We start from the raw sequence: 14,471 nt of genomic DNA, 5'->3' as shown, positions 1-14,471 counted from the left end.
AATAATTTGCCGCAGGTTACAGAGCCAGCCAGCACATGAACAAACCAGGGCTCAGAAGTCAAGAGGTCTGGTTCCTGATCAAACTCTCTTAACTATTACATCATTTAGTTTCCTCCGCAGTGCCAAAGATAGCAGCAGTGCCGGACAAGGATGAAGGAAATGTTTTCTTTTCAATTAAAACCTGTTTTTAAAAATCGACATGCTGTTTTTTTCAGTCTGAGTTTTTTGTTGTTTTTACGGATCAAGTTCATTTCAGTTTGAAGAATCAGCAGTGATAAAAAGCTGTTAAGCGTGGGCATCTACTCATGTGTGTACCTTTTCTCTTTTCCGTTCTATCTATCCATTTACCAGCCCTTTGCACCAGAGGGCTGGTCAGCAGGAATACTTGCTCTTCACAAACGGAGCCTGGCCCAGGCCCAGGACAGTGTTCTGAGGAGGATTTCAGGCTGCATCTCCCTCTTCCATAGGGTTTGAATAATCCCACAGGTTCCCATCTGGCAAGATTTATTTTTAGAATAGCCTCTCACATAATCTGGCTTATTTGCCTGAATGCTCCCTTAGCATATATCTTTCCTAAACAGAGACATTCCCCTTAGCTTGTAACTCATTCCTGCACAAATCCATTGCAGACTCTGAGCTACATGGTTTGGTTGCCAGAAATGCCAGAAGGTCTTACCATTAACAAGTAGTCTGTTTCTTGTAGTATCTTACACAGCACACTTTCCAATGGTGTGAGAAAAATCTTCAAACAACCTGGCTAAGTAAAGCATCACAAGATGCCCCCAAACCAAACTGTAAGATAAAACCTCATCAGTTTGGCAAATTGCTCTTGGTTTGGATGTTACACGTATGTAGGTTCTCCTTTGTGTAGATGATGAAGAATTGCCTGGAGTATTCTCGAGAAGTCTTACTGGCCAGAGAGAGAGAAATAGCGGTAATTTCATATGGTTCAACCAAAATAGGTTCAGAGAATTTCAGAGTCAGAAGTTTTTTGAGACTATCAGGGTGTCTTTCAAATATCTGAATGCCGTTTATGTGAACCCAATGATTGCTCAACCTCTGCTTGAACTCCTCTAGGGTCAGGGAACCCATTACCTTACAGGGCAGTCAGTTCTGGTTTCAGATCGTTCATATTGTTAAAGTTCTTAGTTAAAATGAGTTCAAATCATATCAGTGTAATTTCTACCACTGGGTCCTAGCTCTGCTCCCTAGAGTCACATGCAGAAAAGCTAGTTCCTCTTCCATTTAACAGCTTTGCTTTAAGCAATTTTAAGGAGTTACTGCATTTTCTTATGTCCTCTCTTTCTCTAAATGAAGTATCATTTTAAGACCCCCATGACATAACAAGGTGGTCACCACTGCTCACCTCTAGCATCTCTACTTCAAGTGCCTACCATGTTACCGAGGACCAGTTAGAAGCCCATTTCCCTCCCATGTGGAGTTGGGTGGGCTGCCACCTCACTTTCCTTGGACACCCACTTTCTAGTAGTGCTGCATATGTGGGAACAGACCGACTGAGACCATAGAGCTCGTGGTTGACCTTGACAACCCAAGCCCACGGCTTTGCCCTGGGCCTCAGGACATTCTAATGCAGAGGAAGGAACAGCTAGAGTTTGAGTCTATGCCTCCTCCCACAGCTGGTTTTGACTAGGATGCTCAGCTAACCAGTGATCCCAAGGGGCTTCAAGACTGGCACTTTCTCTGAGTTGCCACGTCATGGGGCTCTGAGCAAGGAGCTGGACCTCTTTATTTGCAGAGCTGCCACAAGGCCCAGCCAATACCCAGGTATCAGATGCCTCCCTGCTGTGCTGCCCTGATGCCCGGGAGGCACTGTCAGTTCTCTGTGTCTCCTCTTTTTTCACATCAGACAGACTGATTGCTCCTGCCAGGATTCCCCAGGATGCCACCTCTTTGTCACTTGCTTGTCTTCATCAGGATTCAGGGGTCTGGGTGGTTGTATATGTTATCTGTCTTAAATGGAAAGAAATAAGCAGATTCCTTTGGAAGCAGTTCAGCAAATAGCTGGGCTCAGAATGAGCTACCTTCTATATCAAAACCTTTCTATGCACTACACCTGGACAACTTGCTGCCCTGTGGCTGCAGGAGCTGTTCCAGGCATGCCATACCATACTGTGCCCCCCATAACTGATGGGTGAGGTGGTGGGCACTGCTCATTGTGTCTGGATGCCCATCACTCAAGCCTGGTGTGACCAGTCAACCACCCTGAGTACCTGCAGCTCTTCATTGCTTAAAGCCCTTGAAGCAAGAGAAGCGGATAGCCCATAAACACATAAAAAGAAGTTCAACATCATTAGCCAACAGAGAAATGCAAATCAAAACCACTTCACGCCCACCAGGATGGCTAAACTAGATAACAAATGTTAGAATGTGGAGAAATTGGAATTTATATATCGTTGAGAATGGAAATGGTGAATGTTAAATAGTGCAGTCACTTCAGAAAACAGTCTCGCAGTTCCTCAGCATGTTAGATATAGAGTTACCATATGACCTGAGCATTTTCATCCTGCGTATTTACCCAAAATAAATGAAAACATAATCCACACAAGAACATGTACAGGAACATCCATAGCAATGTGATTCATAATAGCTAAAAAGTAGAAAACAGCCCAAATGTCCAGATGGATAAATAAAATGTGCTATATCCATGCAATGGAATATTATTCAGCAAAGAAAAGGAATGAATTATGGGAAGACATCCATTATGGAAAGACTTACTGCTGCAAAGATGGCAGTAATCCCCTATGTAACCTCTAAATCCAACATAATCGCTATCAAAATCCCAGCTGGAATTTTTACAGAAACTGACTATCTCGTTGTAAAATCCACATAGAAATGCAAGGAACCTAGGATGTTGAAAACAACATTAAATAAGAACAATGTTGGTGGACTCATACTTTCTGACTTCAAACTTACAACAAAACTGTAGTTATTAAGACAGTGTGGTCAAGTAGTAAGGCTAGACATATAGATCAAAGGAATAGAATGGAGAGTCTAGAATAAACCTTTACATTTAAGGTCACTTGGTTTTCAACAAGGGTGTCAAGACAATTAAATGGGGGAAATTTTTTTCAACAAATGGTGTTTGTTTGATTGGAGTTCCCCCGTGGCACAGTGGGTTAAGGATCCAGCATTGTCACTGTGGTGGCTTGGGTTGCTACTGTGGTGCAGTTTTGATCCCTGGTCCAGGAACTTCCACATGCTATGGAGTGCAGCCAACAAACAAACAAACAGAAACAAAAAATGGTGTTAGATATTCATATGCAGAAAAATTAAGTTGGACCTTTACCTCTTTGTGAGCTTGGGTTAGTCAATGGTTTCTTAGATATGACACCAGAAAGCACAAGAAACAAAGGAAAAAAAATAGATACACTGGACTTCACCAAAATTTAAAACTTTTGTGCTTCAAATAACACCATTAGAAGAATCAAAAGACAACCCACAGAATGGGAGAAAATATAATTATATATTTGATAAAGGACTTATATATAGAATATATAAGGAATTCACACAAGTCAATAATAAGACACATAACCAAATTTAAACGATAAGCAAAGGCTCTGAATAGACATTTCCCCAAGACAAATATACAAATAAGCACATGAAAATATGTTCAACATCATTAGTCACTAAGGAAGTGCAAATCAAGGCCGCAGTGAGATACTCCTTCACACCCACTAGGATGACTAAAATTAAAAAGACAAACAATAGCTAGTATTGGAGAAGATGTGTAGAAATTGAACCCTAATCCGCTGCTGATGGGAATGTAAGGCATTTGTTTCAGAAATCAGTCTTGCAGTTCCTCAAAATATTATACATGGAATTAGCACATGACTGAGCAGTTCCACTCCTAGATGTGTGCCCAAGGAAATGGAAACACCTGTCCACACCAAAATGTGCACATGAATGCTTCAGCAGCATTATTCATAGTAGCCAAAAAGTGGAAACAATCCAAGGTTCCATCAACTGATGAATGGATGAACCAAATGTAGCATAAACTATACAGTGGATTATTATCTGGGCATAAAAGGGAATGGAGTACTGATTCATTTCTCAGCTGGATGAACCTTGAAAACATTATGCGAAGTGAAAGGAATCTAGTCACAAGACAACAGATTGAATGATCGCATTAATAGGAAGTTTCCGGAGTTGGAAAATTTGTCGACAGAAAGTAGATTTATATGTAGTGCTATATATAGTAAAACTATATAGACAGAAGCAGTTGCTTACAGGCTAGAGGGTGTGGGAAACAATAGCTAAAGGATACAGTGTTTCTTTTTGATGTGATGGATGCAGAAATCTGTGAATATGCTAAAAACCATTGAAATGCATCCTTTAAATAGGTGAATTGTATGCTATGTGACATAAACATCAATAAAGCTGCTAAAAAATGTGTAGCAAATCATTCTGGCTTAAAATGAATAAATCGTCATTAATATGACAGTTTGTTGGCTCTGCTTACTGCTGGCTGTGTAACATTGGACCAAGTAAATTCTGCTCCCTGCCTTGGTGTCCTTCTCTACGAAATGGATGAAGCCATATCTAATTCATGGTATCCTTTGCCTCTTCCCTGCCCTCATCTCTCTGCCTCCAGTCTCTCCTCCCAGTTCTAACTTGCTAACATCTTCATTGAAGTTTTCCTGCGGCACAGGTCTGATCACATCTTCCCAGGCTTCAGACTGAAGTGGCTCCCTGCTACTGAAAAGGACAAACACCTGCCCATCCCTTTGTCCTCCAGGCCATCCCTCTGTTGGGCTTCACCATCTTCCTACCTCCTCAGGTACTTTGCACAGAGGCCAAGGCAGGCTATTCTCCTTTCTCCAAACTGAAGTACTGCTTTCTGCCTCCACAAGTTGACTCACATTGATGCCTGTGGCTGACAAAATATTCACAACCTGCACCGATCTGCTCAGTGCCAGGTCAGGTCTGACTCCTATCTTGCTGGGGTCTCATGCCCAGCACTGGCCCTCTCTGCTCTTGCTTTTCTCTCCTTTAAAATGATGGAATTGGACTACCTGGATATTCTGAGGAATAAGAATTCCTGGTTCATAAAAAGGTCCTTCAGCATCACTAATCATCAGGGAAATGCAAATCAAACCACCATGAGATCTTACCTCACACCTGTCAGAATAGCTGTCATCAAAAAGATAAGAAGTAACATCTTGGTGAGGATGTGGAGGAAAAGGAACCCTTGTGCACTGTTGGTGGGAATGTAAATGGGTCTAGCCACCATGGAAAACAGTAATGGAAACTCCTCAAATAATTAAAAGTAGGACTATCCTATGATACAGCAACTCCATTTCTGCATATTTGTCCAAAGAAAACAAAAGCACTAGCTCAAAAACATATATGTACCCCCATGTTCATTGAAGCGTGATTCACAATAGCCAAGTTATGGACACAACCTACGTGACATCATTGATGGATGAATGGATGAAGAAAATGTGGTATTATACACATAATGGAATATTACTCAGCCATAAAAAGAAGGAAATCTTGCCATTTGTGACAACATGGATGGACTTTAAGGGCATTATTCCAAGAGAAATAAGATAGAGAAAGACAAATTCTGTATGATCTCATTTATGCGGAACCTAAAAAACAAATAAAACCCCCAGTGAGCTCACAGGTACAAAGAACTGATTGGTGGTTGCCAGAGGCTGGGGTTGGGGGTGAGTTAAATGAGTGGAAGGGGTCCAAATATAATCTTCCAGTTATAAATAAGTCAGTCCTGTGTACATAATGTACAGCATAATGACTATAGTTAATAATACTGTATTGTACTTTTGAAAGTTGCGAAGAGAATAGATCTTAAAAGTAGGTCACGAGAAAAAAAAACTTTACCTCTGTATGCTGGCAGACGTTCACTAGACTTACTGCAGTGATCATCTCACTATATATGAATATCAGATCATTATGTTGTACACCTGAAACTAATATAATGTCACATAACAATTATATCTCAATTTTAAAAAGTAGGAATATAAAAGAATTCCCTGGGATGTTCATAGAATTTTTCAAAAGAGGGTGGTATGGTCAGCTCTAACCACAGAACTTCTCAGAGCCTTTAATTTGCTATTGGGCATTGTGAGCCGCCAGGAGGGGGATATAATTTGCAAACTTTGATGTAAATTGCAGAAATACCTTTTTGGATCCATCTCCTAGAGTAATGAAAATAAAAGCAAAAATAAACAAATAGGACCCAATTAAACATAAGAGCTTTTGCACAGCAAAGGAAACTATAAACAGAACAAAAAGACATCTATAAGATGTGGGAGAAACTCTTTGTAAATGAGGCAACCGACAAGGGATTAATCTCCAAGATATACAAATATCTCGTAATTCAAAAAAAAAAAAAAACCAACCCAATCAAAAAATGGTCAGAAGATTTAAATAGACATTTCTCCAAATAAAACCTACAGATGACCAAAAAGTCCATGAAAAGATGCCCAGCATTGCCAATTATTAGAGAAACGCAAGTCAAAACTACCTCGCACTGTTCAGAAGGGCCATTATTGAAAAGTCTACAAACAATAAATGCTGGAGAGGGTGTGGAGAAAAGGAAACCCTCTTACACCAACGTAAATTGGCGCAGGTACTTTGGAGAACTGTATGGAAGTTCGTAAAAAACTAAAAATAGAACTAGCATATGATCCTGTAATCCTACTCCTGGGCATGTATCTGAAGAAAACTATAATTCAAAAAGATATATGCACTCCAGTGTTCATAACAGTGCTATTTACAATAGCCAAGATATGAAGGTAACCTAGGTATCCATCAGTGACACTGGATGAAAGGATCAAGAAGATGTAGTACATACATACAGTGAAATAGTACTCAGCCATAAAACAAATGAAATAATGCTATTCACAGCAACATGGATGGACCTAGAGATTATACTAAATGAAGTAAATCAGACAAAGACAGACAAATATCATAGATATTGTTGTATGTGGAATCTCAAAAAAAAATTATACAAATGAACTTATATATGAAACAGAAATAGACCCATAAAATAGAAAACAAACTTAAGGTTACCAAAGGGGAAAGGAGGGGGAAGGATATATTAGGAGTTTGTGATTAACATATACGCACTGCTGTATATAAAATCAATAACCAACAAGGATCTACTGTATAGCACAGGGAACTAAGTATTTTACTAATAACCAAAAAGAGTGTTCTGGCTATGTTTTCCTCTAGGAGTTTTATAGTATCCAGCCTTACATTTAGGTTTTAAATCCATTTTTGTGTATGGTGTTAGAGAATGTTTTGATTTCATTCTTTTACATGCAGCTGTCCAGTTTTCCCAGCATCACTTATTGAAGAGACTGTCTTTTCTCCATTGTATATTCTTGCCTCCTTTGTCATAGATTAAATGACCACAGGTGTGTGGGTTTATTTCTGGGTTATCCTGTTCCATTGAGCTATATGTCTATTTTTGTGCTGGTGCTATACTGTTTTTCGTTTGTTTGTATATTTTGCTTTTAAAGGCAGCACCTGTGGCATATGGAAGTTCCTGGGCTAGGGGTCAAATCCGAGCTGCAGTTGCCAGCCTATGCCACAGCCACAGCAATGCCAGATCTGAGCTGTGTCTGTGACCTATACCACAGCTTGGGGCAATGAAGGATCCTTAACCCAATGAACAAGGCCAGGGATTGAACCCATATCCTCATGGATACTAGCCAGGTTTGTAACCTGCTGAGCCACAATGGGAACTCCATACTGTTTTAATTACTGTAACTTTGTAGTATAGTCTGAAGTCAGAAAGCCAGTTCCATTTTTACTTTTCAATATTGCTTTAGCTATTCAGGGTCTTTTTTATTTCTATACAAATTTTAAAATTACTTGTTCTAGTTCTATGAAAAATGCCGTTGGTAATTTGATAGGGATTACATTGAATCTGTAGCTGCCTTGGGTAGTATAATCGTTTTGAAAATATTGCTTTTTCTAATCCAAGAACATGGTATATCTTTCCATCTATTGTTGTCTTCAGTTTCTTTCATCATTGTCTTATAGGTTTCTGAGTATAGGTCTTTTGCCTCCTTAGATAGGTTTATTCCTAGGTATTTTATTCCTTTTGATGTGATGGTAAATAGAATTGTTTCCTTAATTTCTCTTTCTGATCTTTTGTTGTCTGTGTTTAGAAATGCAATAGATTTCTGTGTATTAATTTTGTAACCTGCAACTTTACCAAAATCATTGATGAGCTCTAGTAGTTTTCTGGTAGTGTCTTTAGGATTTTCATGCATAATATCATGTCATTTGCAAACAGTGACAGTGTTACTTCTTTTCCAATTTGGAAAAGAAATTAGGATTCCTTTTATTTCTTTTTCTTCTCTAATTGCTGTGGCTAGGACTTCCAAAACTATGTTAAATAAAAATGGCAACTGTGGGCATCCTTGTCTTGGTCATGATTTTAGAGAAATGCTTTTAGCTTTTCACCAGTGAATATGATGTTTGCTGTAGATTTGTCACATATGGCATTTATTATGTTGAGGTAGTTTCCCTCTATGCCCACTTTCTAGAGAGTTTTTTTTTAATCATAAATGGATGTTGAATTTTATCAAAAGCCTTTTTTGTATCTATTGAGATGATCAAATGGCTTTGATTCTTCAGTTTGTTGATGTGGTGATCACACTGATTGATTTGTGGATATTGAACAATCCTTGCATCCCTGGGATAAATGCCACCTGATCATGGTGTGTGATCCTTTTAATGTGTTGTAGATTTGGTTTGCTAGTATTTTGTTGAAGATTTTTGCTTTTATATTCATCAGTGTTATTGGCCTGTAATTTTATTTTTTCTGTGGTATCTTTGGTTATAATATCAGGGTGATGGTCGCCTCATAGAATGTGTTTAGAGGTAGTCCTTTATCTGTAATGTTTTGGAAGAGTTTCAGAAGGATAGGTATTAATTCTGCTCTAAATGTTTGATGGAATTCACTTGTGAGGCCTGGACTTTTGTTTGTTGGGAGTTTTAAAATCACAGATTCAATATCAGTACTCGTAATTGGTCTGTTCATGTTTTCTATTTCTTCCTGGTTCAGTCTTGGGAGATTGTATCTTTGTAAGAATTTGTCCGTTATCCATTTTATTGGCATGTAGTTGCTTGTAGTAGTCTCTTATGATCCTTTGTATTTCCGTGGTGTCAACTGTAACTCTTTTTCATTTTTAATTTTATTGATTTGGGCCCCCTCCCTTTTTTAGGATTTAAAACCACACACACACAAACATACACACACACTTTAAAGGAATATATTGCCCTATAGAACACACACAGGAAATGCTGGACTAGTTAATAATAAGAATCCTTCTGACTCTAAAAGACAAACACAAAACAAAAATTAATATTTAAAAATTGCTGCTTTCCTGAGCCCTTTCCCACCATCTGATCCTTCTGTATCCTTATGACAACTTATGTCTTTTGTAGAGCACTTATATCATTCTGCTTTATCAAATGAAAAAAAGTCCATTTTGATTTGTGTCCAGCAGGCATTAGTGAAAAAAAAATACAGACCTAGGAGGTAAACAAAGAAGCTGGGTTCATCCTGCCTCTGTAACTAGCTTGCTGTGGCTTTGGGCAGGTTAAAAATCTCAAAGCTTGTTTCCTCACCCTAAAAATGGGAACACTAAAGCCTTACCTGAAGGATGGGGTGAGGGGGAAGCCAGCAGACACGAGGCCCTGGGCGCCTGGCACTGGGTGATGTCCACTCACCAGAAACTGTCATGGACTCCCTCCCTGACTCACCTGTATGCTCCTTGAGGGGCTCACCACATCCCAGCCACCTGTGTCCCATCCCAGTGCCTACACACCTCTGAGCACAAAGTTTAGTTGCATAAACATTGAATGAAATGAATTTTATTAAAGTGAATTACTTGTGGGCATTTCAGGGAGAAAGTCAGTATTTCTGCCTTCTGCTCAGGCTCTTGAGTTCAGGGTCCTGGTGCTTTTCTACTGAGTGATCTTAATGTAGGTTTGTGCAAGATCCATGTTTGCCTTTTCCTGGGGGTTAGGAATTCTTCTAGGCCAAAGCCAGGGTGGCTCAAAGAGAGGAAACTAAGGCAGGAAGCAAGGCAAGGGAATTGGGGCTGCAACATTTATGCAATTCATGTATATTTCCTTCCTCGTGAAGCCCACAGATCTCCTCAAGTGTCCTTGGGTGCTGTCAGTGGAACATGGGACTGCACGTGGCCAGTGGGGCGGGTGTGCCAGCCTTGTAGGTGCCGCTTACAGTAGCCGTCTTTCTGGTTTTCTGATGGTTTCACACAAACTAATGATCATGGAGAACTTTAGGGCTACATCATGTATGGCTCTCAGTCTTGAAGCATCCGCAGTTTATAGTGGAGACTGGACTGCCATGCACCAAATGACTGAAGAGCTAGAGAATTCAGAATCCGGCAGGCTTTCCTTGGATCCTGTGATTCAGATAAGTTCCTTTGTTCTCTGCACCTGAGCAGCCCTTCCCTCCCTTGTCCCTATGCTTATACTTGTATTTCCTTGTTTAATTTGTCTTTCATGCTAGAGTATAAGCCCTGTGGGGGGGGGGCTGAGTCTTGCTTCCTGCCCCATCACTGACACCTGCCACAGCTCTGCTCAAGTACTCACTCAGTCCTGCACGCATTGAATCTAGTGTGTGAAGTTCCACGTCTGTTAGTCTCTGTGCCCGAGGTAAACTGTTAGAGAATTCAGAGATGGAAGAGCTCCACAGGGGGCTGTGACCCCAGAGGGTCCTGTACGATTTGGGATGGTGTTAAGGAAGGGAGAAGGCCTGTGTGCAGAGGCAGGTGTGGGTACTGTCTGGGCTGGCACAGTAGCTGCCCAGCACAGGGTCCTGGGCTTAACAAATGCTTTCTGAGCTCAGCTCCTGACGTTTTAGGGAGCAAGGGGAAGGAGCAGAGAAGCAGCAAGTGGGGGGAGGGTGCTCCCTGCTGTCTCCTCTCTTTCTGTCACACCCCGCTCGCTCACCTCGAGGCCACTCTGAAGTCCCTCCGTGGCCCCACACTGGGAGTCCGGTTCTGCGCATATGGCTCTTGCTAATGGGACTTTAGCCTGCAACTGGCCGGAGCAGAGGGGAGGCAGCAGGAGATCGTCTGGCGAGCTTGGCATCTTCAGCTGCTGGCAAAGGGAGGGTTGACAAAGTAATTTGTCTCATTGCAGGAGAATCCCATGGCAAGAAAATGGGAAAGCCATCAGCTTAGCCAGTGGGGAATGAGGTCCCACAGAGAAAGCTCCCATTCTGTCGACTTCCTCCATCTGTGACCTGGCACCCTTCCCTGCAACTAGGAAGTCTGCGCTTTGTCCAGGGTAGCCATCGCTGCCTTGCTCTGCGTAAAGCAGCCAGCTGAACGCACCATCACCCTGGCAAAGGCACCCCTTCTCCTTGGCTCTCCTGCTGGCCAGGTGTGCGACTTTGGGTATATCACAGCCTTTAGTCCTGGAGGGGGAAGAAAGTAAGCACTCAGTAAATGTGGCTATTATAATTAGTAATAATATCATCGTTGTTATTGCAGACAGACAGCTCTGGAAAAGCAGACAACAGAGGTTTTGGGCAGCTAACTTTTGTTATGTTTTTGTTCCTGTGTTTATGTATTCATCCTGACACAAGCTCTCTGGGTCAGAGAAGGGAACTTTTATTCACTCACAGAGCCTCTGAGAGACAAAATTACAGCCAGCTAGGGGGCTTTTCCTTCTAGAGGAGAGATGGTGATAATAGCATAGAAGAAGAGTGTAGGTTGTTTGAGCTGAAGGCACCCAAGGATCTGTCTCTTGAGCATCTTACTCTGCCAGGTCTGGGGTGCAGACACTTCTGTCCAGAGGTTCAGTCTCAGAAGGAAGACAAACATTAAAACAAGGGGCACCAGTGAAGGTGGGCAGGAAAACTTATTTCTGCTGGGTCTCCCTGACTTCTGGGAAAACTCCTATTGCTAAGTCAAAGCAGACTTTCCAGTTCCTGTCTGTTATCTTCCAAAAGCCAGAGAAACTTCTTGGATGACTTGGCTGGAAAGGATGAGGAGAAAGACAAAAGCTGTGAGATGCGGTGAGGGTCCCCAGGGCTGGGAAGCAGATGAAATTCTAAGACCTGCAAGCAGAGGAGACCTGTGGGGTAGGGGGACCTCAGAGGCAAAGGGCTTCAGATGCACCAGGGAGGCTCAGAGCTCCCGCTTCCATGAAGATTCTCAGGCCCAGTCGTGGTGGGGAGGCTGCAGGAACACCTGACTTCAAGACACCATGTAGGCATATATGATGAAGAGCTCGTGGTGAGTGTCAGGTAGGCAGAGCGATGCCCACATCCTAATCCGTGCCACCTGTACCTCTATTACTTTACACGGCAAAAGGGACTTTGCAGATCAAGTTAAGGACCCTTGAGATAGGAAGATATTCCTGGATTATCCAGCTAGACCCAAGATAATCACAGGGTCCTTGAAAGTGAAAGACCCAGGCTGGAGATTTACAGTCACAGAGAGAGTTGAAGACACTATGCCACTGGCTTTGAAGATGGAGGGCCACGCACCAAGGAATGCAGGCAGCTTCCAGCGGCTAGAGAAGCGAGGGAAGTGATTTCACCCGGGGGGCCTCCAGAAAGAATGCAGCCCTGCTGACACATTGATTTTAGCCCAGGGAGACCCGTTTTCAGGTGGCTGATTTCAGAACCTCAAGGTCATCGTTTGTGTTTTTTTAAGTGCTGGGGCAGTTTGTTACAGCAGCCATGGAAACCTGTATGATGCTGGGATGAGAAACAGGCCCTTCCTTTCTTTGGTGTCATGTGATGCTCCTAAACTTCTCGTGCAGCACTGGGCAGGGGTTGGGGAGTGTGAGAGCTTCCCTACTGACCTCTGCCCCTGCTTATAAGGATTGACAATTACTGAGAAATTTCCATGTGCCCATATTATATAGCTCTTAAAAAATGGTATCCTGGGGCAGTTCCCGTCATGGTTCAGTGGTTAATGAATCCGACTAGGAACCATGAGGTTGTGGGTTTGATCCCTGGCCTTTCTCAGTGGGTTAAGGATCCGGTGTTGCTGTGGCTGTGGTGTTAATTCGACCCCTAGCCTGGGAACCGCCACATGCTGTGGGTGCGGCCCTGAAAAGACAAAAGACCAAAAAAAAAATGTTATCCTGACTTGGCTCTGAAGCCCTGAGAGGTCAGGGCTTCAGAGGTCAGTTCCCCTTTTTGAGCAGCCAGTTAAGGCTCTTACACTTAGGCCACTGTTACACCCCCACTGATCACCCAGGGCCAGGTACTAGCCAACCAGGGACAGCCCTGTGCCTCAGAGCTCATGGGAACTATTCAGACCACCCAATCCTGGGACTGCTTGCCTGTCCCTTCCCTCAAAAGCTCTTGCCCATAGGTCCCCCACCCTCCAGCCTCATGCCCTGGTGATTCCCTCAGTGGCCCTGCATGGTATGCTGTGTGCTTGGGTACAGGGAGCTGTAAAGACAACAAAACTGTAAATTCTTTGCAGTTTTTGTCTCTTTATCTGCATCTAGCCTTGACCTACCTTTCCCTAGTTAATGTGGTTAGGTCACCAGGCAGTGTTCTAAGGTCCTCTCCTTGCATGTGCTCATTTAATCCTCACAAGAAGCCGATGAAGGAGTTCCTGTTGTGGCTCAGCAGTAACAAACCTGACTAGTATCCATGAAGATGCGGGTTCAATCCCTGGCCTTGATCAGTGGGTTAAGGATCCCGCATTGTTGTGAGCTGAGGTGTAGGTCGCATATGTGGCTCAAATCCTGTGTGGCAGTGGCTGTGGTGTAGGCAGCTAGAGCTCTCTTTCGATCCTTAGCCTGAGAACTTCCAAACGTAGCAGGTGCAGCCCTAAAAGGAAAAAAAAAAAAAAAAGCCAGTGAAGCATTTATTCTTATTACATATTTACTATTATCATCCCCACTTTACAAGACAAATCATAGTAAAGAGAGGCTAAGGGATTTGCCCAAGGTCATAGTGCTTCTAAGTGGCAGAGCTGGAATTCAGAGCAAACAGGCAGCCTTCGGGCAAGCCCAGAATCGGGGCTCTTCGCTGCCACGCTGTGCTGCCCACAGTGACCGAGAGGCACCTGCCACCATCCTAATGGGCCTGGTGCTCAAAGCCAGGTGCATTTGGACTCAAAGAATATACAGTCTTATAACAGGGCCAGCACATCACACTTCTGAGATCCAGTGTCTGCCCTTCACAAACGTCATTAGTTGGGGCCTCGAATGAGCAACTGCTGGGGAGACCAAGCTGATCAGGACCCTCCCTGAGACAGGTGATTTAAAACATCAGGTGTACATGTAATTAAGTTAAACATTCCCAGTACAGACCCATGTCTCCAGATGGCTGGCTGGTTTAAAACAACCTCCAGTATGTGGCCTCCTGTAGCCGTTTTGGCCAGTAAGAGCTCCAGGGGTGGGGCTGGAGGTGCCAGTCTGGCAGGAGGCCCTCTGGAGAACGGTCTGCTTACCAACAACATTTT

The 14,471-nt window shown here is 42.7% G+C and overlaps 1 protein-coding gene across 12 annotated transcripts in view; it reads left to right on the top strand.

The window, feature by feature from the left end:
- LOC100516455 (uncharacterized) overlaps positions 1–14,471 on the top strand; it is a 136,574-nt gene that overhangs the window by 34,284 nt on the left and 87,819 nt on the right. Inside the window, exon 3 of one of the 12 annotated variants that reach the window (XR_014815577.1) lies at positions 11,176–11,418. The exons of 9 other annotated variants lie outside the window; for them this stretch is intronic. Coding sequence is in view for 2 of the 3 variants with exons in the window: in XM_084976631.1 (XP_084832757.1) it covers positions 11,176–11,277 (102 nt within the window). In the remaining variant the exon portion in view is untranslated. Of the gene's footprint in view, positions 1–120; positions 3,291–11,175; positions 13,128–14,471 lie in introns of those variants that run through there. 2 more of the 12 variants (XM_084976631.1, XM_084976636.1) reach the window with 2 other exon arrangements.

Source organism: Sus scrofa, chromosome 9 (assembly GCF_054392235.1).
Source record: "Sus scrofa isolate SSC_HxYL_T2T_F1_AM1 chromosome 9, Sscrofa_HxYL_maternal_Yorkshire_Landrace_v2.0, whole genome shotgun sequence".
NCBI lineage: Eukaryota > Metazoa > Chordata > Mammalia > Artiodactyla > Suidae > Sus > Sus scrofa.
This window is presented reverse-complemented; position numbering and strand designations above follow the sequence as displayed.